The sequence below is a fragment of the Zalophus californianus genome, chromosome 15, assembly GCF_009762305.2.
Source record: "Zalophus californianus isolate mZalCal1 chromosome 15, mZalCal1.pri.v2, whole genome shotgun sequence".
In the NCBI taxonomy this organism is placed as follows: Eukaryota; Metazoa; Chordata; class Mammalia; order Carnivora; family Otariidae; genus Zalophus; species Zalophus californianus.
The window spans coordinates 88,087,162-88,113,409 of record NC_045609.1 but is presented as its reverse complement, the minus strand read 5'-3'; the positions used below and the strand labels follow the sequence as shown (position 1 = coordinate 88,113,409).

General features: G+C 57.6%; 1 protein-coding gene across 5 annotated transcripts in view; it reads right to left on the bottom strand.

Annotated features, from left to right (window-relative positions):
• The window catches only part of INPP5A (inositol polyphosphate-5-phosphatase A), a 174,174-nt gene that overhangs the window by 96,492 nt on the left and 51,434 nt on the right, over nt 1-26,248 (bottom strand). For all 5 annotated transcript variants that reach the window (XM_027591301.2, XM_027591310.2, XM_027591322.1 and 2 more), the window contains exons 2-4: nt 26,020-26,061; nt 7,401-7,501; nt 3,824-3,911 (exon numbers count right to left, since the gene is read on the bottom strand). In XM_027591301.2, coding sequence (XP_027447102.1) covers nt 3,824-3,911; nt 7,401-7,501; nt 26,020-26,061 — 231 coding nt within the window. The remainder of the gene's footprint in view (nt 1-3,823; nt 3,912-7,400; nt 7,502-26,019; nt 26,062-26,248) is intronic.

The window sequence follows — 26,248 nt, the reverse complement described above, 5'->3', positions numbered from 1 at the left end:
ACCCCACACTCCTGCCAGAGGATGGGGACCGGAAGGAAAGCCAGGCCACAGCACTGTGGGGCCAGGAGAGTGCCCACCCCCGCAGCAGGCAAGCCAAGCCCTCTGGCCCATCCCCCCAAAACCATGGGGGCATGGGCGAGACATGGCCACGAGGGCTCCCACACCGTGTGTCCCCCCCAGCAGACACAGCCGCGGGGGCACCCACACCGTGCAATCCCGTCCACCTCCGCAGACATGGCTGCAGGGGCTCCGACCTGGGGTCCCCACGTCTGCTGCCGCCTTGTGCTGGGTCAGTCCCACCCAGCGATGGGCCCCCCCAAGCACGGTCTCAAGCTTGAAGCAAGCACCACGGCCGTGTCTCCCACGAATATGCCATCCCTGTGTTTATGACCCAGAGAAGAAAGTGCTGCCAGTTTTAACTGAAATGCCATGGATCCTGGATGCACCTGGTCTCAGATGCTTTAAATTTGAAAACCTGTGTGCTGAAGAACAGACTAGACGCAACATTACCGTTCAGTACTTCAATGCACCAACTGGACGGCAAGATCCTCCAGGGGTGAGAGTGTGGGCTCTAACCTCTGCATTTCCTCCCGGGGGGCCTGCAGGCAGGTCCCCCTCCCCAGCCACCCTGTGCCAGGCAATCCGCCATATGGCTGTCCCACAGTGTGAAAATCTCTTCCTCTGGTGTTTAAAATTATTCCCAATTTTTGCCATCACGTACTTTTTGAGGACCACCCTTATATTCAACTGTCTGCAAGAACGGTAATTTCTTCAAGGAAACTGCGGAGTTGTGGGAGTGCCTGTTTCCAGGTGTTTGTTTTCCACTGCAAGCTGCAGAATGACATTCTGAGATAAATCTCGGGGTGGTGGGAGACCGAAGCAGAGCCTCCGGGGTCCAACGGCCGCTGTCATTGTGCCCCTTGTCTTCTTAGCCAAGCGAGCACTTTTGCGGAACAGAAATGCAGGTGTATAAGCAGGGGATGGCAGTGACGCAGAGCGGACGCTGGAGAACGCGACAGCGAGCATTTCAAGAAAATACGGAAAACTTCCAGAGGCGAGCATGAGAGAGAAAGACAGACGGCTGCAGACACCAGGCCTCTCCGGGAGAACCCCGCTTCTCTCAGCAGTATGCCGGCCCGTCTACTGAGGACTTGCTAACCCCCTCACCCTGAGTGGCTACAGGCTGGCCTCTGCCGGGTCCCTGCTCAGCCCGGGTGAGCCTCCTGACCTCCACAGCCATGGCCTTGTTCCCCAAACACCGCGGCTCTGACCTGCTCGGTGAGGCTCACTGGACACGCTAACCTGCTATGGTACCTGCTTGACTTCACTGGTTTTCTCTACCCTGTTTTCTTCGTCACACATTTCTGCTCTTATTTTATTCTTTCCTTCTGCCTGCTTTGGGTTACTTTGCTCTTATTTCTAAAATTTTCCAAAGTAAGCATTTAATGCTACAAATTCCCCTCTATGCGCCACTTTAGGTGCATTGCAAATCCTGAAGGTTCGATTTGTCTTTCATGTCGTCGGACCCATGTTTCAATCTCCTCTGTGAAGTTCTCTTAACTCCCAGGATATCTGCAACTTTGCTGTTTATTTCCAAATATCTGGGAAGCTTCCAGATACTGTTTTATTTCTCATCTACCTACTCTGTGCTCAGAGAACACAGGCGTGGTCTTGGCTTCACGCCAGATTTCCATGCACCTGTGAGCATCCCACGGCGACATGATCTGAGACCCCACAGCCAGGCTGGGAGTGGCCAGAGCCTGTGCACAGGCAGGGTCCTGGGAAAGGCGGTCCCCAGGATGGCCCGAACCCCAGTGGGGCTGCTCATGGCGAGTCTGCCCGAGAGTCTTCTTCCAAGTCTCCTTGACCTTCACTTTGAAAGACGTTTCTGAGGAAACCTAACAGAAGGTGGCAGCCACCCTGCCTGGTCCCATGGTGGCTGACCACGCCCTGCAGTGTGCAACGAGCCTTTTCTGTGGCTGCTTCTCCGGTCGCTGTCCCACCAGCAGCAGGGGTCACACCGGCGGGCAGCAGTTCTCGGTCCCCCTGTGGCGCCAGTCAGAGACAGGACACGTCGAAGCCCCCGCTGCCACCGATCTGTTCCACTGGCCATCAGCGGTCTTGTCTGCATGCTCGAGTTCTGACACTGGGCACACACCCCACCCAGCTACGTCTTCCTGAGGACGGACCTCCTCATCCCTATGACAGGCCCCCCTCCCCGCGATGCTCCCCACTCTGAGGCCAACCGCGATACCCACGCAGATGCTCTCAGTGCCTCAACGTGCGCTTGTAGGGCATGTTCTCCTTCATGTTCTACTTTTAAAATACCGAGTCTTCCACTGAAGAGTGGCCGTGCTGACATGAGGACATTTTCCATGAGGAGAAGGTGAGCAATGACTGCCATGGACCGCGGTGGCTCTCGTGGCAGAGACCAGAGGCTGAGGATGGCAGGGGATGACGGAGCGTCACAGCCTGTCCGCAGTGCAGTCGTGATGAGCCTCGGCTGGAAACTTGGGATGATACCTGGATCTACGCACCTACACGCTTCATCAAACTTTTAAAGATTTCAGCCATTATTCTTCGGGTATCTGCCCATCTCCGGTCTCCCGTCCTGCTAGGGTTCCAGGTACACGTGTGCTGGCACCCTGGAGGCGCCAGCCCGGGCAGGGACGTCCCATCTTATTCTGAATAGTTCCCACTGCTGGGGCCCCACGTTTGACTATCCCTCCTTTTCCTCTGCAGCGTCTGGCCCACTGTGCACCCAGCCGGTGCATCTTTCATTCCAGCCACCATGCTTCTCATCTGCACAAGTCCCGACGGAAGCAGAGGGTGGGTCACAGAATGGGGCAGCAGGAGGTCGAGGGTGTTTTTCTGGCGAGGGTGGCGGAGAGCAGGCGGCCAGTGGGCCGAGGCAGGAAGGCAGCGGGCGTGGGGGCTGTGACCTGAGGCTGCCACAGCTGGCAGGAAGGCCGCCAGTGAGTGTGGTGGAGGGTGGGTGTGCCCGAGGACAACGACCATCTCAGCCACAGAAGACACCACTGAACTGGCACAGATGCCCCAAATTTAAAGACTGAGAACTGACCTTTCTAACCACGTGCTACTCCCCAGCCCTGCCCGCGCTTGGCACACAGGCACCCCCAACCCACACCCCCTGCTGCACACCAGGCTCCTGGCAACATGACAGATGTCAGGGGAAGGGCTCCGGGAACAGAACACCAAGGAAACTGAACTAACCGAGCAGCTCTGAGGCTTCCCCAAAGATGGGGACCATGAGGCCATAGTCCTCTGAGCCAACAACCAGCTACTCCAAACTCACAACACATGTTCCTGCAAGAAGCCTCAGCCCTCATCACCTGTGCCTCCCACAGCCGCTGCACCCCAGCAGGGCCCCCTTTCCAGGTGTCCACTGTCCCCCAGACCAACAACTCTTGCACAGAAAGGACAGGTCTCTGTCCCGCTTCCCTGCCGGGGAGGCCAGACGCCCGTAGAGGGCTGCTTGGGCTCACAAAGGGACCAGCCTGCACCCTATGAGCAGGAGCAGGCACCAGCAACTCTGCAGAACAGATCCAGAATGGGTGTAACCGCTCATCTCTGTAAGGAGCCCCCAACCCGCCCTCCTCAGCCCACAGGCCACGGCCCTGGGCCCCTTCTCGGCTGCCCCCCTCCCGTGGAACCCGTCCGTGCCACTGACATTCCAACTTGGGCATGGCCGTGTGTTCTGCCACAGAGAGGGGCCCTCAGCGGCCACTTCGTCAGGGAGGGGCAGCTCCCACAGACACACCGCCGGCCCAGAGCCAACCCCGGGGCACAGAAGTGCACTCACTGTGAAGTGCTCCTGGGATTTGAAGTTCTCGTCCAGGTAGACGCGGGCCCGGTTGTACTCCTTCATCGCGTCACTGGACAGCAGCTCTCTGGAAGGGAAAAGTGAGTTCTTCAGTGCACAAACCACACAGGACCAGCGGTCGGGGGGCCAGAAACTAAGACCCACTGTGTGCTCAGCGCAGGCGAGGGCTGCTCGTCATCAGGGCGGGGCTGGGCATCGCAAGCAGGCTGCTGGTGCCTCACGACACAAAGGAGGGTCTCTGAACACCCATGAGAGGGCTCCCCCGGGCTGTTCTTCTCACTGTCTCCTTTCACGACCAGGAAAAGCTTCAGTGAGCACCTCTCCATCATCTCAGCAAATGTGGCTGGAAAGGTGGCCACTGCCCCCAGAGCCCCGTTGGACACACCAGAGCGGCGGCGGGAGGCCTCCCCACTTACCCGCCAGCCCCACCGCTGAGGGCCCCCCTCCGCCCCTCCTGCCAGCTCGGCGGCAGCGGGGGCAGGGGCACGGTGCCCTGGGAGCTGCCAGCATGTAGCTCACACGGAAGAGGGGCTCCAGCTCTAAGAGGCAAACCGGAACGCACACGGAAAAGAAGGGAAGAGGGTCAAATGGATCGTCCAGCGCTTCGCCGCCCGCAGGAACGAACCTCGGACGCATCCGGGGCAGGACGCAAGGTTCAGACACAAAACGCCACCCTAACGGTCATTACACCTGGCGCCACGTAAAAATTAACTTGGCGTGCAAAGAAGCAGCAAAATATGACCCACAATCTACAAAAAAGCAGTCAACAGAGATGGGTCAAGAAGGACAAAAATTAGCTGAAAGGTGCCCGGAAGCAGGTATTGTAAATATGATCAAAGATTTCAAGGAAAACATAAATTTGTGAGGAAAGGCAAAAACTAAAACCACAAACCAAACGTCTCCAGCTGGGTGGACGTAAACACAGGTGAAAATCTAATGAAACAAACAAGCGAGATCAGTGACTACAGGACACAGCGACAGAAATTGCCCAAACTGAAGCAAAGCTAGAGGAAAACGAGCTGCAAGTGCCGAGGGGACCTGGCTGGTGCCACACAACCAACCCCAGGAGCTGGGCTCGGAGAACAAGAGAGGGGAAGGAGGAAAATTTTTAAGGAAATAGGAGACAAACTTTTTCCAGATTTGATTAGAATTAGAACCTCATGCAAGACAAATACAAGGGAAATCAAACTAAAACATGACAGAATCAAGTTGCTGCAAACCAGTCAGGAAGACAAAATCCCGCAATCAGGGAAAAGACACATTATACACCAAAAATGGAGACAAGGACAACGGCCCAGCCCCCGTCAGAAACCACATGACACAGGACAGTGCAATGATGTCCTTTAAGGACGAACACAGAAACGCCGGCAAGCCCGAGTTCCATTCACAACAAGACCTCTTTCCAACCTGAAGACAAAGACTGTCTTCAGACAAACCAAAGCTGAGAACTTGTTACCAGTGACTGTGTGCAGATGAACGTCACAGAAAGCCCTCAGGCTGAAGGAACATGGTAGCAGACAGAAACCGCGTCTCCGCGAGAGAACCGACAGAGAAAGTGGTCAGAATATACGCCGTCTTCTCTCACTTCGTCATCTTTTTAAAAAAGCTAACAGTTTAGAGCAAACCGAGCAATGGCGTGTGTCCCATATGGTGTGGGTAGGAGTAGAAAGAACCTGACGGCAGTGCCAGGACGGCAGGGGGCCGGCAGAAGTCACACGTCTGCACGTGGGGGGCAGGGACACGGGGGCAGGGTGGGGACACAGGGTGGGGGTGAGGGGCCGCGGGGCGGGGGCTGGGACCTGGATGTGGGGCAGGGATGCGGACTCGGGGTGGGGGCGAGGGGCCGCGGGGTGGGGGCTGGGATGGGTGCAGGGCCCCCTCCGGGAAATGCCTGGCTCTTTCCACGGGGTCCTTCTCACAGCCTCTGGGGCCCTTTTATGTTCTCAAGTGCTGGCTTTTGTCACTCAGCTGTGGGGCAGGTGTCCTTCCCAGGTGTGGCTAAACATTTACTTCGTGTACAGTGTCTTTTCTTTTGATAATTTTCATATTATCATTCATCATTTAACAAATTTGTCAATCTTCTTTGTAGGTGACTCTTGTTGCACCTTTTTAAGAAATCTCTCCCTGCCCCAGAGCTGCAGACACCTCGTCCTTCATTTAGTCTCAGCGTTGTTAGGACTGCGTTTGACATCTACTCAGTGACAGGGCTGAGATTCGTGTGCAGGGCGGGGGGGGGGGGGGGGGGCGTCCAGTGTCACCTCACGCAAAGACACCCGCGATGCGGCTCATGGCCGGCTGCACACGGCCGGGTGAGGCGGGGCAGGGGTCCTGCTGCAGCCCATCCCCGCCCTGCACCCCTAGCCCTGCCCTCCCTGTGTCCCAAGGAGCCTGCAGCCCAGGCCAGGGGGACACCCACCTCAGGCTTCTTTAGTATTATTTTGGGCACTTGTGGCTATTTAGCTATATCCCCTTGCTCTCCCACATAATCTTAATATTAGTTTAAGTTTAAAAAAAGAAAAACATTTTGATAAAAATAGCCTTAAAATTACCTTGTTTTGGGAAAACAGCACATTACCCCCAGTTTAACAACTGAAAACATGGATGGCTTGTGCCCACCCACGATGTCAGGGGCCCCGATCAGGACTGAGCGAGGTGACAGCAGCTGAAGCCCTCCGCCCGTGGCCTCTGGCCACGCGGCAGGCACCAGGGCTCCGAGTGCAGACCCAGAGGCCCACACACAGCTCCCTGAGGGCACGGTGGCCTTCAGTGACCAGCCTTGGAAGTCAGCAAGTGTCACCTCACACTGCTGGCAGGAGCGCTCACGGTGCCCGGAGTCCACGGCTGGGGCGTGGACAAGGCCACATCCAGGGGACACGGAAGGCAGGCATAGTGGTGCCTGGGGGCAGAGAGGAGTCCTGGGCACTCAGGCCACGGGCAGAAGGAAGGCAGGCGCCACAGCCGCTCCTGCCACCAACAGCTAGATGGAGACCCTGCTTCTCAGCACCGGGCCTCACAAGCCTGCTTCCAGCCCAGCCCCCATGGGTCCACCTCCTGGGCTGTGCGGATGCCTTGGCGCCCAGTCCCAGCAGCACTGGGGGGTCCTCTCCTCCACAGGGCAGCAGGGTGTGCGTGCGGCGTTCAGCACATGCCTGTGGCTACTTCCTCCCAATGACAAAGATTTCACTCCCCAAAGACGACTGCACTCCGTCCCCATCCCACTGTGACAAACACAGCTGTGAGCTGCTGGATGTCCATCTGTCTGTCCACCCACAACAAGGGCAGGATGGCAACCATCCCACAGATGGGACACTCCGCCTCGACCCAGGGCTGAAGTCTCCAGGCCCAAGGTGCCACCATCACCTTGCATGTGCACACCCCCAGGGGCGCACTGTCACCCTCCGCCAGCTCCAGGGGCGCTCTATTACCCTCCATGCCCCCCAGGGGCGCGCTCTTCCCCTCCGCCCCCCCCCCACTAGGGGCACGGTCTTCCCCTCCGCCCCACCCCCCCAGGGGCACCGAGTTCTGGGAAGGGCGGGCGCACACCGCGGGGACTTACTTGACAAACTTGTCCACGTGGGACATGGAGGCCTCGTAGTTCTTCCCTCCAAATTCCTGGCAGTGCAGAGCCATGAAGTGCGGCTTGTGCGTGTGCACGACCTGGGGAGGGAAGCGCAGGACACAGGCCGTCAGAGGCTCCGCGGGCCACACACGCACCCTGTGCAGGAGGCGGCTGCCTCCCCAAATGCACCATCGCAGAGGCCGGCCCCACACAAGTGCTCTGACGTCACTGGCAACCCAGCCCCCAACACTGTTTCCGGCTGGGACCCTGTGGCCAGTGAGCCATCTGTAGCCTCAGGGACGTGGGTGGTGCTGTGCAGCCCTGACAGAAAGCAGCTGCTTCTAGTATCCAGCCAGGCAGATCCCACAGGGGAGCTGGAGGGCTGGGCACAGGGGATGAGGCGTGGGCGCCAGGCCTGCACGCCGTGCACCAGGGAATGAATGGCCCACAGCGCGGCCGGGAAGCACGGCACAGCGGTGGTGGCCGCTCAACTGGCAGGCAGCGTGCAGCGTAGCCCACCGGTTCTCAGCTGGGACATAAACACACAACCCAGAGCTCGGATCTATTAAAAAAGTGAAGAAATTCTGACAGGAGACGCATTTAAGCAGAGTGGGAGAAGCATCCGTGCTTGAGTAAGCTGCTCCCGGCTTGCTCTTGGTTCCTTGAAAACGGGCTCAGTAAGGCAGTTCCCGATTCCCATCACACACAAGCATGAGCACCTCCCACTGCCAAACCCCCTCAGGGCTCAGGCTGGCAGAAACATGCGACCTGGAATGGGGCTGGGGCAGGGGACAGGCCCTCCGGTGTCGCACACGGAGGGCAGCACGGTGAGCCCTGCCGGAAGGACAGGGAGCCAGGCCACACACCTCTCGTGTGCGCCAAACTCAGGAACACCCAAGCGACTGGGATGCCAAGCTGCCCAGCGCCCCTCAGCAGGTGTGCTCAGATAGAGTTCACGGCATTCCCACAGGACGGCGCACCTCCCTGAGGAGGAACAACGGAGATACCAGTTTTGGGAATCACACCCTGGTGGGCACTGGCGTGGGCACCCCAGCACCTGACAGGCTCTTGACCCCGAGGCCGCCCTACACAGTGCACTTCTCCTCAGCAGCACAGCCCAACGCTCTTCCCAGAGGACCAGCCTGTCCACTCAGGCACGAAGATTCTCCAAACAGACTACTCTGCAGTGACAACAGAGACGGCATTTGCCACACGGTCCATGGATGCACGACTCCGTGTCTGTCTTGCTGGGCCAGGGTGGCAGAGGGCTGGGTCAGGTTCCAGAACTGCCCACGTATCTTCAGAACACAGACAAGGCCTCAGGGTCGGCCTGGACAAAGGAGCTGCCGTGCCAGCCCTCTGCCTCAACGACATCAGTCATAGGCCTCAACCCCAGCGACCCAGCAATGTTCTGCCTGGACAGGAGCAGCCTCCGCTTGGCCCCCATCACTCAGAATCCAAAAGGGAAGATGGCTGGAAGTGCCGGGGCTCTGGACATGCCCCTGCCACATCCACGCCCTCAGTGGCCACCCGTGGGATGGACTCAAGCAGCAGGGGCTTCAGGGTGTGCAGAATGAGTGTGGCAAGGGCATCCGTCTGGGCACCGGCCCCCACCAGTCTGCACCTCCATCTACAGCAGCCCCCACCCTCCCAGGCCAAGCCTCTGTTTCAAGGACATACCATGGGGTCGTGACCTCGGACGGTCTGGGTCTGAAGACCATGGGTTAGCAAAGCCCTTGGCACAGACTAAAGACTCTGATGAAAGGACATTGCTTTCCCTTCGTTCTCCTAAACTGGCAGGGCTCCTCTCCCGCACTCCACACCCCTCCAGAAGGCCTCACTCATCAGCCAGGACGGCGGTTTTGAAAGGTGCCCTGAGACGCAGGGCAGCCCCCTCCCTGGTGTGGGCTGGACGCAGCACTGTCTGAGACAGGCACAGGTGAGAGCATGGAGGGTCACGGTGGCCACACTCACTGCTCCTCCCTGGGCCTCTTCCCCCTCGGCCTGAGGATGCTCGCTCCAGAGGAACCTGGGTGAGCGGCAGGTCCCCGAGGACAGGCCCAGGCCAGAACAGCCACGCAAGCCAGCCCTGAGTCCCTGACCCAGAAACCGTCCCTCTGTCTGTCGCACAGCAGTTTGTGCTCTCCAGCCTGCAGGACCCTCCTAACCACCCTTCTACTCAAGCTGGGCCCTCCTCTCCCTCCCCCTGCTGCTCTGGGAAGGGCCTGGCCACCCGGCCTCACAACCGAGGGACTCCCCTCTCTCCAGAGTGGCTGGGCCACCCTGTGAGGCCCAGACGGCAGCTTGCCCACAGCGTGCACCTCTTCCGGGCGACAGGGCCTCACCGTGGATGAGATGTGCCCAGAAGGTGCTGGTCCTGGCCCCTGCTTCCTCACTGTTGGGGTGGCAGCAGCCCCAAACTCACGAGGGTACAGGACATTTAGGGGATCGGTGCTGTGAGGTCAGTGACACATGCCTTCCAGCACTTGTCACAGCACCTCCAAGCCTATCCCGACGCACCTCAGCCTGCAGCCATGCGGGCAGCCGCGCCTTCCGTTTCTCCACCTCCTGCCCCTCCACTTCATTCGAGGTCTTAGACCCAGACCCAAACACCTGGTGATCTGTCCTGGGACCACACACCTGGCCAACGGCGTCCCATAGCGCTACTTAGGACGTGCTGCGGTCCACTGTGCTCTGCCTGGCCTCCAGTCTCTGAACCTGCCGCACGCACAACACCGCACCCTGACTGAGCCATACTTCTAGGGCAGGAAAGACCTATGTTCAACATATCCTGGATGGAAAACAATGATTTTCCAAATTAAATTTATCATATTTGAAACTAAATTTTAACTAATCATAAGTTTAAATGAACAGCCAAAAAAGCGACTCCCATGATTTTATCTCTGGGACCTCCGCTGGCAGCAACATGCTCTGAGCAGTGACCCCAGGACACTCTCTGACAAGCACAGCTCAGCTCTGATGACGCGGGCACCGACGCCGCGTCTCCCCACGCTGGCACCGCTCCAGGCACAGGCCGTGGAATGATCACCCTGAACTTCATCGGTGGGCACAATCGGTGTGGTGTGGCCCCTCCACGTGGAGAAATACGTATCTGAGCCGTAAACACACTCTCATTCAGCCATCCACAAAGATCCCATTCATTTACACCAGGGCAGCCTGGACTCCCTCAAAGCCACTATGGGTTTCAGACACGCACACTGAGAGGCCACCCGCGGGAGGCGCAGGGCTGGTGGGGGGGGGGGCGGGCATGCCCAGGGAGCACTGGCCGAGGGCGGCACCGGGACACACAGGGGCTCACACAGGCTGCGGGGGCTTCTGCACACAGCAGCGGGGCCCCACAGGAACCGGGCGCACCTGGGAGCAGAACCAGAGGTGCGGCTCGCGTTCCGAGGTTCCAGACGTTGCCCCTGCGGCCGCCGCCTGGCTTTACTCAGCGGCTCTGCACCCTCCACCCCCACCAGCTCCTCAGGCCTCCAGAGGCGGTTCCTTTTGCAGATGCCCCCCGCGATGCCCCCAGGGAGGCCACCAATTCCCCGCTGGACTCCCAGGACGCTTCTCCTACCTCCTGCCCCATGTGCTCACTGGCCGCCCTCCATGCCCACTGTCCCCCCAAACCGCGCACCCCGCACACCCACGATGGAGGAGCCCCGCGTCACTCATCAAGCGCTGGACGTGTCTGGCTGCACGTTAGGATGGACCAGGCCCCCGGGTGCCGCCTCCAGCACTAGCGATGCCCAAGAGTACACACTGTCCCCTACACTCAGAAGACGCTACGCAGAAATGTGACGTTTACAGATGAAGGGTAGTGTGTCATTTGAAAGCAGTTATTAAAACGAGACCTTTATCATGAAAAGTTTTAGAAAAGAAGTAACAAACGACCCTGCAAAGAGCTCAGCTGCAAATGGCAGCTGACGGTGTCTCGACCCCACAAATCACACTCCCGGCAACAGTCGGCCGGCTCTCCATCCACCGACTAGAGACGAACGTGTCGCCATGCTCAGGGAGCTTGCAACGAGAGTCCTCGCCCCGCTCTCTGGCCACCGCGGGAGCAGAGCCAGGGCCGTGAGCAGCCTGACGCGGTCAGCTGGGCCACAGGCAGACCCCGTGGCTGCCTGTGAGCAGCTACAGCCTCGCCCAACAGCACAAGTCCCGGCCGGGACAGGCGATTAGTGCCTAACATGGACTCAAATGAAAACACGTTTGTGTCTGTGCGCTCATGATGACACCAAAACATCCACTCGTTGGCCGTCTTGGAATCGGGATATTCTTCTGAAAGGGAATTTATTTTTCATTCAAAATCAGCAAAAATAACATTTAATTGTGCGCTGCAGGTGTGGGCAGTCTATCCTTCCTTGGGAGCGACGGCTGGCCGTCTTGAGGGAAAGCACACCTGTTCTTCTGTGGACAGGCTCCCGCAGGACCCCTCATGGTGGCCACCTGGGGGGGGTGCCACAGCCCGTGGGAGGGAGCTGCTTCCCAAGAGGGGAGGTGCGCAGCGTGTGCAGAACCCCCAGGCACTTTCCATGGGCCGCTTGGCCCCTTTCTCGCTGATGCGGCCGGCTCGGACTCTAGGATAGCCAGGAGCTTCCTTCAGTCCTCAGTGCCTGAAGACATGGATGCAAGAATCCACCCGCCTTTCTCGTACCAGGAGGGTCTCTAGACAGAGGAGGACGAGTCTGTCCTCACGGGAACATCCCTTTGGACAGATGAGGGAGAGACCCCGGGAGCAGAATAGAGGCTGCACCGCGAGGGCGTCCCGCTAAGTGGGATGACACAGACAAGCACTGCGTGGTTTCAAATGTGTGTGCAATCTGAAAACGCCAAACTCCTGAAGCACAGAGCGGATGGAGGCCGCCAGGAGCTGGGGCAGGAACACCCTGCTTAGGGGCCCAAGGACACACGGCCCGGGGACCTGGCGGCCAGCACCCAACAACATGCCACGTGCCTGTGGACACCTGGGCCAGGCCGAGGCAGGCCTGACATGTGGCCAGGGAAGGACGGGGCTTGTGGAGCAGAAAGGGGACAGAAAGGAGGGGAGGCGGCCCTGGGCAGCTGCTGACCGAGGAGAAAGGGAAGGAAGGGGAAACGGGCTGGTGGACAGAAGAGAGCCAGGAGAGTATGGCGCTCACCACGGACAGACTCGCGGGGCCGCTAGCAGCCCTGATGGGCCTGCACTTTGCTGGACGGACAGAAGGGGGTGCTGTTGGGCTGGGAACCTGCACAAGCCTCCTTCTGCTGGCCAGGCGGGAAAGGAGTCTACGGAGACAGGAGGTCCGATCCACCCCAACCCAGGACCACTGAGCACAATGGACCGGCCACGCTGCAAAAGAATTAAATACACTCAAATCGCCATCTGAGAACAGGAATCAGAAGCTCAAAACTCAACCAGAAATGGACCAAAAACAAAGAGAAAGAAATGACATTAACCTCAGGAAAGAAATGGAAGAAGACAAAATCCTCATAGAAGAGAACAGATGACAAAGCACCCAAGGGAGGGCTGACCAACAGGAGAAGCTGCGATGAAGGGGAGAGGAGAGAGGGGAGGGGTGGGGCGGGGGGGGGGGAGAGGGGCCAGGCAGGGGAGGGGGGAAGGAGAGAGGGGGAAAGGGGAGAGGGGGGAGGGGGGAGAGGAGCCGGGCAAGACAGCCACCAGTCCCTGCGGGAAGAAACATCAGATCAGAGCTAATCTTTAAAATCATAATCCAAGGAAACTTCCCCAGAAAGACAGCCCTGAACTTGTGCCTGGAAGGGCTTCCTGAGCCTCTGAGAAGGTTCACCCACACGACCCACCCCAATTCACAGGCCGGCAGATGGATCAGACCCCACAGGTGCAGCACACGTCTCCAGGGACAAAGATCCGCGGGGAAAGCCAAACGGGTCACACGTGCACTGGCCAGAACCAACACGCGAACCAGGCAACAATGGGACAACCTCTCTGAAAGCCTCAGTGAGATCAAGTGTGAGCCAGGGACATGCACACCCAGCAAGCGTCCTTCAAACGTCAGAGGCACGGAAAAACAGTTTTCAACAGACGGACATCTATGGATTCCACCTAGAGCATGTGCGCAAACGCTTTCTGTGGACAGCCACATCAATGCTTTCGGCTCTGCAGGCCACACCGTCTACACGGCAAGAGCGCCGATGTGCCAGTGTAGACAAGAGCACACACATGTACACACATGTGCGTGTGCATGCACACACGAGACACAGCGCACACAGGCGTGCGCGCACACACGCATGTACATACACCACACACAAACACACGCAGACAAGACAGTGACACAGTCAAGCACCCTGGTGAAACAGACGTGAGCCGAGTCCAGGCGGCTGCAGAGCACACGCACCCCTGCGTGCCATCCCAGAGCGGCCGCTGCTGGGCCCCCGCGACTCCCAGACAAAACCACGTGGAGCGCGCTGAGGAAGGAAATCTAGAAAATGCAGACCAATGGACAGCGAAGGGCAGAAAGCAAAGCAGCGGCCACCCAGCACAGGGGCCCCAGAGCAGCAGTTACAGGCTGCCGGGAGCTGTGTGGACACGCGAGCCTCCCAGGATGGTCAGAACCTGCCACACCGCCGGCCTCGAGCTTGCAAAGTCCACCGTATGCCAAGCATACCTCCGTAAAGTTATGAAAACATTTCAATTTCCACCAAGATACTGATCCACTGCAGCATACGAGCAGTGCATGAATTAGCGGACAGCGGGAACATGGGAACCCTAACCCAATACTTAGTGACTCCTGTCAACCTTCATAGGTGTCACAGTGACACGGATGACGCTTTCAGTTCTTCCAGAGACACACGCAGACATGCTGATGCGTGACGTCATGCTGCCTGGATTTCGCCTCAGTGACTGGGGGCGGGGGGTGGGGTGCCCCACAGGGCACGACCGCAACCAGACTGGCCTGAGCTGGAAACTGTGAGCGAGGCTGCTGGGCACCGAGGGATGTCGTTCTGTTCCCTCTACTTCATGCACGTTTTAAATTCACATAATAAAGAGTTTGTTCAACACAGTCGTCGTTTAACTCAACTCGGTAGGAGCAAGGCTAGAAACCGCCCACCGCCCAGGGCTCTGGAGCTGCACAGGGAGCCTGTTGGGATGATGGGAAAGGCAATCCATCCGTCTCTGATCTTCCCGGGTTCTTTAATGGCAGGGCAAGGGGGAACCGGGGCCCCCCGTGTCTCTGGTCGACGCCCACTCTGAAACTCAGCTTGAAGACCACTTCTGTTTGCCAGCTCTTAGGGGAGGGCAGGTGCCTGTGCTCAGAGCCTGGGCATCTGTCACCCTATCACTCAAAGAGCTAAGAACTTCATTTTAAAACAGATGTAATTATGGCACGTGGTGAGAAATTCAAAATAGCTCATTAGAAATCATAATTTTAGTGACATACTGTGAAAATTTTCACTAACAGAAAAAAAGTATTTCCTCTGCAAGTGAGTGAAGCTGTGGGGACTTCAGGAGGCAAGCATAAGCCTTCGCAGACAGAGTTGTAAATGGCCCCGGCAGGGAAGCCAGGCGGCCCCCCAGCAGGTGGAAGACAGGGGGACGGGCTGTGCTCCCCACTGCTGGACGATGCCAGAACACGCCCTCCACTGTGTACTCTTACCAGACCGCATCCCGGGGCCACTTCCACTGCCATGTCCTCGTGTGACAAAACAGATCCCAGGAACCACTGCCCTGGGGGACACGCATGTCCTTGGGGTCGGGCTAGCAGCTGCCAGGGGCCTGACAGCTGGCTCTCTGGGGACAAACCCCAACTGGTGGAATGTACCTGTCTCCATGGCATAAACGCCCCGGTGGCCCAAGCTCCTGACATGACAGCACTGAACGTGGAATTCGGGAGATGCTCTCTCCTCCTACAGACACCAATAACTGAGAGGCCGGCAGTGAAATGCAGTAAAGTAACTAGGATGTGGTGAGTAGGAGCAGCTGTCATCTGTGGTTTTGTGTCACTGACTCAGTTACGGGATTTTTAGTAATGCTGCACAGAGCAGCCAGGGCAGCAGGTTCGCCACGGGCAGGGTGGCCGCATGGGCTCTCCGGGAAGCACACCTGCTTGCAAGGAGTCCTGCTCCGTCCTTCCTGGCGGACACCCCATGCCTGATGCCCCGGGCTGCCTGAGCATGCACCTCCTGGACAGCCTGCCTCGGACAGTGGCTGTGGGCGGTCAGTGAGGACGCCAGGGTCTGGCACTCAGCACAAGCCGGACAGAGGAAGCCTCTGACTGGTGGCGTGGGTTTGACACCATCGCGCACTCCTCGGGCACAGAGCTCGGTGTGGAGGGTGCGCCAGGCCCCCTGGAAGGAGCTCTGGACCGTGGATGATCCCGGGCAGGGATTCCTTCAGGCCGATGCCAGGGACACCTTGAGGACAGAGAGGAAAAGTCCCCCACAGGGGGACAGCAGGCTCGCGTCACTTCTGGTGGGAACCACATCTCGGTGAACGACACAGGGGCAGGTGGTCCCAGTCTGCAGGCAGGTCAGTGTGAGCAGACGCATGCCTCTGCCCCAGCAGGGCCTCCACCCAGCCGGGCCCATCCCGCCTGATGGTGACACTGGCGTAGCTTCACCTGGACAGCAAGCAAGGCACTGCCCAAAGCACATACATACTTCCTTCACCAAAATTCTACCAAAAAAAAAAAAAAAGGAGCTTCTGATAAAAATACATGTGTTCTTTCATCAGAAGGATCAAGAAAAATATTTGGAAAAGAGTGAATTAGAAATGTGGGTAAGATCTTGCACCTGAGGAATCACTCACGCACACACACACCCACCGCAGCTTGCAGCCCTCCGGACGCTGTGCAGGTGGCCCAGGGAAGCCGCGAGGCAGCCTTGCCCAACCACCAGCCCCTCCGCAGGCCCAGAGTCAGTGTTAAAAATAGCAACAGCCAGGCCTTGTTAGGCTTTCTGCAGAGAGGAGCATCTGAGTGACCTAAAAAGGAATCACATCCTGCACACAGGCCAGTGGAAGCCTGATGGGGCCGAGATAAGGAGCAGAAAGGAGACAAAAGAATTTCTCGAGAGAAAAACCACTGCTATTTACCAAGTCCACTTGGAAAACATGCTCATCTGGAAGACCCTCTGCCCACCTCCAGCCTGGGGCAGCAGGGGCTTGACCTCTGCAGGCACAGCCACCCTCCCCGGGCTCGGGGGCTGTGCTGGGTGGGTGGGGGTGGAGGCCAGGGGCCTGTCCCCAGGAGGAAGCCCAGACCCAGCTGCCCACGGCCCTGATGGGGTGCCCTCCCGCAGTGCACAGCGTGCACATGGCCGCCCAGCACCTCCCCCCACGGCCAGCACACACAAGGTCACAAGCCTCGTGGCCTCGCCAGCTGACCAGCGTGAGGTCTTCCGGAGCCTGTGTGAGGCCGGACTCAGGCTCTGCGTCCAGGATGGGTTTGGCCTGGCTGCCGCCCCAGCGTGTGAGGCTGGAGTTTCCTCCGTGCATGGCAGCAGCCCAGCCATGCCCACAGCTGACCGCAAACACCAACCCACCACCCCCGGAGGCTGCACAAGCCACCGTGCTGCACACGTGCACGCGGGTCTGCGAGGCTGGGCAAGAGACCACTCCCATTACAGAACCAGGAATGTGGAGCCCACGCTCCACATTCAATTCAATTTCAAACAAAACTTGTTGCTTTAGGACATCAAAGCTCTACTGGAACTGGTCAGTTTTAACTTAAAAAGCACGTTCACCCAACTGAGATGGGGAGCAGGATCAAACCGGGTCCTTGGCAGATACGGTGAGGACTCCCAGCTGCTTTACCCGTGCTCACCTGGCTTTACGCTGACCCCAGGGGCCAGCAGCGGCCACAGCCCCGCGGTCACCACACGAGACACCTCAGCACCCCTTCCCAACACACACCCACCACTTCCATGAGGCCCCTTCGTTGAGCCATTTCGGCTGGAAAGAGACTGTGATCCCAGGACCTAAAAGACTCCCAGGGCCCACACCTGGCTCTGACCTTCCCGGTCAGCTGCCCTCCTGCCCCTCCCGGACCCCTAATGATCATCTCTCCTGCTCCTCCCAACCTCCCCGTTGCCCCTGAGCAAACGGCCTGTGCTGAACTCGAGTCAGTACTCTCCAGAGCCCAGCAGGCCCCAGCAGACCCTGCGCCTCCTCTCCGTCCTGGGCGCTAAGGACTCACTTCCAGTCCCAACGCTCCATAGGGGTTACCACCAACGCTGCCAGGAACCCCAGATCCTGGATCCAGGCAACTGAGGACTCCCGTCTCCTACTGGGTCCACAGGCCCCACCCCGGCCCACTGGTCCAACCAACTTCCTCCTTCCTCACGCGGCCCAATCTGTCGGCAGGCGGCTGGCCCTCGACCGGAACGGCTCAGTTCCCTCCTGAGCCTCCCTGCCTCCTACCTCCTCCTCCCCCTGCCTGGTGCCAGGAAGCCACACCCAAGCCCCTCCCAACGGCTGCCCTGCGTCGTGGAACCCTGCCCATCCATCCCTAGCACCCTGCGGGCCACCTTGCCCCTCACTCACCCCAGGCCTCCCGACTTGGTGGCCAGCCCAGCCTTTGGCACTGCAGAGGCTGGGGCTCCCGTCCTGTGGCTGTGTAGCCTTGGGCACATCTCCTGACTCAGCACACCTCAGTTTTCTCATCTGTCGAGCGGGACCACAGCACGGGTCATGCTGTACTCCGGGGAATAAGGGCCCAGCCTGGTAAGGACCTATGGCTCAGCAGCAAGGACTGACTCTGGACAAGCCCTTTGAGACCGAAGGAAATGGGGGCATGTAGGTAACGCGAACTTAGAAATCACCTGGGATCCCACAGCCAACCGTTGTCTACACGTGTGAACTGAACACAGCCGCAAAGGCCTGCGAGGGCATGACATCACGAGCTACTTCCCAGGTTCCGTGGGCATGAGGCTGAGAGGCGGGGTCTGGGAGTGCAGGATGGGCCTCCATGGCTGTGAGTGAGGGTCTGCATGCCCTCGCCCACCCAGGGGGGGAGAAGGCACCAGGGTTGGGGGTCAGAGCAGCTTCGAGATCCCCGTAGCCTCGTCTGTGTGCGCCGGCAGCCAGATGGGTCCTCTGTGGCTGTCAGCGGCAGACAGGAATGCGGAAGCGCTGCTGGGCTGGACAGTGACAAGGGGCAGCTCACCGCGTCTCTCCCCTCCCATCTGCCACGGTGGCGCCCAAAATGCACCAGGGCAAATCGCAACGTGTTGAGGGTGTAAAACCCGTCAGGGGTGGCACGAGAGGGCAGGTGGGAGGGGCCCCTGACTGCACTGGCCGAGTGCTAGGTATTAACGCAGGGACACGTTGGGTTCCCCGAAACGTTACTAAAGCTAATTCCCTCCTGTGCCTAGAGATCTGGTACCATGTGCTCTCAGGACACTCCTGGGCAGCGCGGGGCTCGGTCCCACAAGATGGACTCTGGCCACCCTCCTGTTGGCGCTGTACAAACTCTTCCCCATTTGTAAGACCTTTTCATAAAATTTTTAAAAACCGCAGTTTTGCAGTCCGATCCAGCAGTCCTTTCCTCAGTGACCTTCAACTATCGGAACTTGGAAGAGAAGTCCCACGCAGCCAGCTGGGGCGCTCTGTCCCCTGCTCCCCAGCACACGCAGGACAGGCCGGGTGGGGGGGCAGGGCCACCGCTCAGTGCACCGCGGTCCAGCAGGCACTTTAATCCACGCTCACAGCAGGCCAGGCAGTGGCACCGCGTGTTACCAGCAATGCCTCCGTTGTCCCTTACGAGACCTCAGGGTGTAGTTGCCATGGCCGTGAGGCGCACAGAGAGCGTCCGCCCTTGCCCGGAGCCACACAGCCAGGAGGGGGTGGCCCATCAGCCCTGGGCTGCCATGCTGTCTCTTACTGGGGAGGTAAGGCAGGCTCGGAGCTCTAGGCTGTGCCCATGGACGTGCAGACAGGAGTGCATGTCAGGAGGTGAGGCACGTCATCAGCTCTGCTTTCAGAGCTTCTATCTGAGATTAACTTGTAGAAAAGCACCGTCCACGCTCCCTGAGAGCGCACTGGGGCTGCTAATCTAATCCACAGAGCGCTGTGACCCACAGGACAACAATGTCTCAATCAGCACCGGCAACAAAGCCCCCGGGTCACAGGCCAGGCCCTCATCCCGAGCCACGCCTGTCCCCGCCCTCTGCCACTGCAGGCCCACGGTCCAGCCCGGGCAGCGTGCCCTACACCCGACTTCTCCAGACCAGCTGCCGCACCACAGCCAAAGGTCTCACGCAGCTGACCTCTCCCCAGGGTTTGGCCAGTTCCTAATTATGATGAATTCTAATTCGTCAAGTTTTTTTTTTCTTATGAATTGTGCTTTTGGTGCGTCTAAGAAATCTTTGCCTAATTCAAGGTCACAAGGATTTTCTCCTAAAATTTCTTCCAGAACTTTTATAATTTTAAGTTTTATATTTAGGTCCACAGCTTACTTTAATCTTTGTGTACGATGGAAAGTATAGAAAATTTGTGTGTGTGTGGGGAACGACAGACGTCCAATTTCCCAGCACCACCTGCTGAACACGTGTCCCTTTCTCTCAGGAACCGTGGTCAGCCCGGGCCGATCGCCGGGCCGTACTCCTGGGTTTATTTCTGTGCCACTGATGGAACTCTGTCCTTCTGTCCTCCCGTTACTTTACAATAAACCTTGAAATGAGAAACTGTGAGTCCCTAAACTTTTGGCTATTCTAGTTCCTTTGTCTTCCCATATAAAATTTTAGACGTATTTTGCAGGCTTCTACCAAAACACCACGCAGAGATTTCAAGGGGAACTTCACTCAACAGGGGCTCAGTCAGTGGGGAGCAACCGTGCTAGCATCACGGAGTGTCCACCTCACGAACAGGGCGCGCCGCCCCATCTTCTCTCACATCTGGTCTCCTTCATACACGGGTCACAGGTCTCAGCACACAGCGCTCCCATGCGCGGCATCCGTGCCACGCCCCTCACTCCAGCACGAGCGCCATGTCACATCTGACATGTCTGGTGTTAAAGCTGACAGGAAGAAGGTGTTTTTGTATGCTGCCAACTAAATAAATGTGCTCACGCTTGCAAAGTCTCTGTGGGTGCTTCACGAACCCCCAGCAGCGTTGTATGTTCACCCACACAGGGAGTTTTATTCCTTCCTTTCAAATCTTCATGGCTTTCATTTCCTTTTCTCATCTTACTGCACCTGCCAGGACCCTCGGGACTGCAGTGAGCACGAGGGGGACGCCAGGCGCCCCTGCCCTGCCCCGGTGGGTCTGCGGTCAGCTGTGGGCTCTGAAGATGCTCTCTACAGGCTGGGGGAGGTCCCCTCGGTTCTTAGTTTCCTGGGAGTCTTCATCAGAATTAGTTCTAGAATTGTGCCAGATGCTTTGTCTGCATATACCAAGATGACCGAATGGCTTTTCTTTGTGAATCTGTTGACACAGTGGATTTTACAGATCTCTGACTTCACAGGTGATGATGCGCTAACATTTTGGTATGTTGTGTTTGTGTGTGTGTGTGTTTGTGCGTGTACGTGTGTGTGCGCATGTATACGTGCATGTACGTGTGCGCGCGCGTACGTATGTACATGTGCATATACGTGTCTGCGCGCATACATGCATGTACATGTGTGCACGTGTACGTGCATGTGCGTGTACATGTCTGTGTGTGTGCTTGTGTGCGTGTACATGTGTGTTCATGTACGTGTACGTGTGTGCATGCACGTGTGTGTGCGTGTGTGTGCACTGCTTCACACCGTTGGCGTCGTTTTCTAGTCTGCATCTGTTTCATGGGAGACACTGCATGTACTTTCAGCAGGTAAAGCCTCCACCTGCTGTGGTGTCGCGAGGAAGCATCACCTGGGCTTCAGTCTTCCTGGAAGTTTCTCAACAATTGTGATTGTTTCTTGCTTAAATGTTTGACAGAACTTGCCAGTGAAACCACACGCTCCTGGAAGATTTTGTCAGAAAGTGTTGGGCAAATTTTAATTTAACAGAGAGAGGGCTACTGAGTTCACTTTCTTCTGACTGTAAGCTTTGATGCTTTATTTCTCTAAAAATACGTTCCTTTCATATAAATTTTCAAATTTATCAGCACAGAATTGCCTATGATATCCCCTTCTTAACTCCTTAATGCCTGCAGGGTTTTTAGTGATGATGCCCCATGCCAGATTTCTGAAACTGGTGATTTTGTCTTCTACGTTCAGAAATTAGATGTAGAAAAGCAAATTAAATCCAAAATAATCAAAAGAAAGGGAAAACATAAAAAGCAGAAATCAATGAATGAAAAAAAGGAAAAACAATAGACATAATAAAACTCAGAGCAGGTTCTCCAAGATCGACAAAACTGATAACCCTCTAGCCACGCTCCTGATTGGTTTTCTCCTCTGTAGGGTCCTATACCCTTGCCCCCTGGTAATCCCTGATCGGTGTAAACAGTGACCGTACCCTCCACCTTGCTGGGTGCCCGCCCGGAAATTACCTCCAGTGGTAGGTGGGGCGGCCGCAAGGCAGCTCTGACCCTCTCCGTGGTCACTGCCTGGCCCAGCCTGGGGTCTGATGTTTGAAAACCATAGTTTCACAGATGTTCCCTGGTTTTGATTTGTTTAAGGTGAGAGGGTAGGTCTGGTGCCCATTCCTGCAGGTTACCTGGAAGAAGGCACTGCTCATCACCTTACTTTTTCCACTATTGTCAGGAAAACTTGAAACGGCAAACAGCATGTCCAGTTGAGATCCCTGATTTAGGTTCTCTCAACCTTACTTATCACTGAGCTGTTTCACAATTCTGTGAATTCTAGAACCTGATAGCAATGCAAATGATTCCTGACCATAGGAACCCAGTGTCTGCTGGGAAGAATGGATTACTGGCCCACTGTTCACTTCTTAGGCAGTCACTCGGCTGCTGGGAGAATCTGGCTTTGCTCTGTGGAGTCTTGTTTGAAGCAGGTCTAACACCTCACTTTTCTTTCCTCTCTCACTAATAAGAAATACTTATGATTTTAAAAATCTTCAGTACTTGCTCAATTTATATTTGTATGACGGACATTATAACAGTTTTAAAATTTATCTATAGCTTCACAGTAAACTTGAAACAACCTCGGAACCCATCAACAGAACAATGGCCTGTCCAGCTAATGAGATACTCAGAAGCCAACAAAATAGTGTGCATTCATTTACACAAACTTCCCAGCTTACCAAAAAAAGAGTAAGCTGTAAAAATACATGTATCTGCAACCTGCTAAGCACGGTCCCCCTTCCCCCGGGGCACACAGCCAGGGAGACTCGCACTAGGGCGTGAGCGTCAAACCAGAGGCAGAACAGGGTGGGGGTACTGATCTCTACTTTCTGCTTTGTGCAACTTCCCTGCACCGTTATCGGAGAAGGAAGTGTCGAACACACACCATGCGCCACACACACTCCTAGGCACTCAGAAGAGTGAGCAGGACAGCTCCCTGCCCCAGGAGCGTGCCTGCAAGTATACCATCACCACAGAGGGAGAAGAGTTAGACCTGACTTCCCAGCAGCCTCGCCCGCAGCTCGGAGAGTTCAGAGTGGACCCGGGCAGTGGGATGGCTGCTCCTGCCCATCCTCAGGTGTGGGCATGGTCCCCTCAAGAGCCTTCCTGAGAACCCCAACCCTGGGCAGGCCACTTCCTTCCCAGCACCGCCCTGGGCTGCCCGTGGGGCTCTCCAGCTGTCTCTCCCGTGTGATGGGCGCTCCCAAGGGCAGGGGGTGTCTGGCCCACTCGCACCTGGCATGCTGGCTGGCCCTCTCGCACAGTGGCCTCTCCCTCTCCTTGAAGGGGCAGTGATGCCATCATGGGCACATCTCGTAACCTCATCCAACCCTATTCACCCCCTGAAAGGCCCCGCCTCACACACTATCTTCAGCACAGGAACTTGGGAGAGACACGAAGATCGAGGCCAAGGCAGACGTGGAGCCCGCATTTCTAGGGGGAGAGACAAATACCTCAGTACCCAACAGACAGAGACTGCAAGTTCAGATGGTGACGATGAATCCATGGGGCACAATGAGAGTGTGGGGGAGGCCAAGAGAGTGACCTGGAGGCCAAAAGTGTCAGAGGCTCATCAGAACTAACGATGGAAACACCTGCAGTATTCTCTCCTGCTCCCTGCATCTTTACGGTGAGCAAAGGTTACAGAAAAAGCAAAGATTAATCCACGGGTTCTAAAGCACGAATGTCGTATTCAGTTCTGTGTTTAAAAAGGCAGTGACCAGTACCGCTGGACCTCGAGGTCCCTCCTCCCTGAGCACCGGCCCTTGCTCTGGGCGGGGCCCGCTCCCTCTCTGCTCCTGGCAGCTCTTGAGCTGCGGTCGGCTGGCCGATCACCTCACTGACCCAGTCAGCCTGAAATGTGTCAGGGGACTTCCGTTAAATTTTTATAAGAATCATCACTGAAAATTCTCTGTCACTGAAATTTTTTCCTTCTGAAGAGACTTGTGCTTATAAACCAGGAAAAGCTGCACCTCCATCCAGTGCACCGTCATGCACGATCCTTTCTCTCCCCAAAGGCTCCAGACTCCGGGAAGGACTCTGGGAAGGACACCAGGGGCTCTGGAAACAGAGTCTGAGGAAAACAGCAGGCCGCCTGCCCCTCTGGGTTCCAGGTTCCGGAAACAGCCCAACATGGCTCGTGTGCAGCGAGGAGGCTGAGAAAGGGGGAAACACCTGTGGTCTGCGGTTTTCCAGGGGTCAGAGTTCACAGAAAGCACAGCTGCCCAGCTCTGAACTCACTCGCAGGCCACTGGTAGCCTGGCTGCCGCCGCACGCCCCAGGAACCACGTCATCAATAGAAGGGCAAAGCTTGCGAGTGTGCACTCAAATTCAGTCTGGGGCTGTCGGGCAGGGTCTCTCACCGAGGACGGCACCCCGCACCCCCCCAGCGTGGGGCCACTTACTTGCCCCTCCAAGCTCCAAGACGTGCACCCAAAAGAGATCTCAAACTCTGTGTCCACCTCTGAAAGGCACACAAACAGGAGCTGCAGCTTCACATGGCAGCCACTCCAGCCCAAAGGACACAGGCCCAGAGAGCAGGACAGGGGCACCGTGGGCAGAGGGGCCCCAGAGCCCATCCAGCCCCCGATGGCCCTGCCTTCACCCACTCGGCTGGCTTCCTGCCCAGAGCTGACCCTGGCCAACAGCTCTGGCAGGCCTGAAGCTGGGCTGGGGGTTCCTGGGCAGGGCAGAATGCTAGAGGAGGAAGGGCTGAGGGCCTCCCAACAGTCTCCCACCTGCCCATCCCAGAAGGGGCTCCTTCCAGAGCTTCCCTCATGTCCTCGGGATCTGCCTTCCGACCCTGCCAAGAACCAAGCAGACAACTGGCAGACAATACATGTGGGACAGGGAGGGAGGGGCCTCACCTCCAAACACACCAGGAGGACACACCTCTCTGGACACAAGGGATGAAAACGTCTGCCCAAGGCTCCTCCCTCCGGGGGCCTGCCGTCTCTTCCAGAGTCGAAGCAGCATCTGCGGCACCCGCCACTGCACTCTGAGCCTCCAGTGGCTGGGTCACATGGCCACCCTCGACACCCGGCGTGGACAGTGGAAGCCTGGAGCAGCCCACTGGCCCGTTTTCACAGGCCTGTACTCAGGCCACCCTAACCCAGGGCCCAGACAGTGCCCAGAGCAGGCAGGACACAGCCCATGCCCAAGTGGACCTGCTGCTGTCCAGCCCCCCTGCCCCTCAGACCTCAGCCTGCCGGACCCGAAGGCCAGGACGAAGGGAGGCCCAGGGCCAGCCCCAGTATCTCTTGCTGTGTCCTGTTCCCAAAACACCCCCACTGGCTCAGCAGTGCCGCAGGAGGGCAGGGGATAGCCCCCGCTCCTCCCCCACCGCCCCACCTGCACCCCCTCCTCCCAGCTGCCCTCCGGGTTGTGGGCCCCTCACCTCCTGGCAGGTCCAGTCACCCACTGCCCCCGCCACACTGGATGCCAGGCCCCTGGGCTCCTCTCACCCACAAGGCCTCCCCACGCATGCCCTGCCTCAGAGCGGCCTCTCCAGCGCCCTACCTAGGGATCCCAGACACACACGAGTCACGTGCTCAGCCCTACTGCATCGGTCATCCTCACTGCCCTGCAAACACCTGAGCTGCCCTTGGTTGAGCTCATGCTGTGGAGCCCAGCTGTGTGTCCACTGCTCCGAATCCAGTCCCCAGCATCCGGCACAGAACTACCCACAGACCAGGGGCTCCACCAATACCTGCTCAACACCCAGTGCTGGAACTGGCCCCTCATCCTGCCAACGCGTCCCCCTCGAGCCTGTGACCCAGGTCCACCTCGCCCCAGCCGAGTCTCCATGCTTCCTGCCCAGACCCCACAGTGGCCCCTCCACGTGGCTTTGCCACCTTTATGCTGCAACCACAGGACCCTCCTGAAAGGCACCCTCCTGTCCCCAGAAGCTTTCAATGGCCTCCCCCTCGAGTAATGCAGAGACCCCTGCCCTGGGCCTCGGAGTCCTGGCCAGAGGAGGGGAACCTGAACAGGAGATTCTGAGGAGGAACGTGACGCCCACCACAGCCAGCCCCGCGACAGTGCAAGCCCACACGATTCGGACAAAACACGGTTTCCACAAAAACGAAGTACTCACGGCATAAATACTTCATCTGAGAGAGCGTGCTGTCACCAGCACTTCTTACCTGATAAAATTCCCGAAGCCAGTTCTTCTGTAGGTTTTCTGGCTATAAATTAAGAAGAAAAAAAGACAGTCAGACCACGGGCTCAGTCCCAAAGAGCCACAAGCAGAAGCTAACGGTCTTCCCCAAGACCTGCCCCAGGCCTCACGGGGGGCACCGGCGGGGCACAGCCCGCGGGGGGACCTCCCCCCCAGGAGGGAACCCAGCTCCGCGGGGCAGGTGGTCCCAGAGA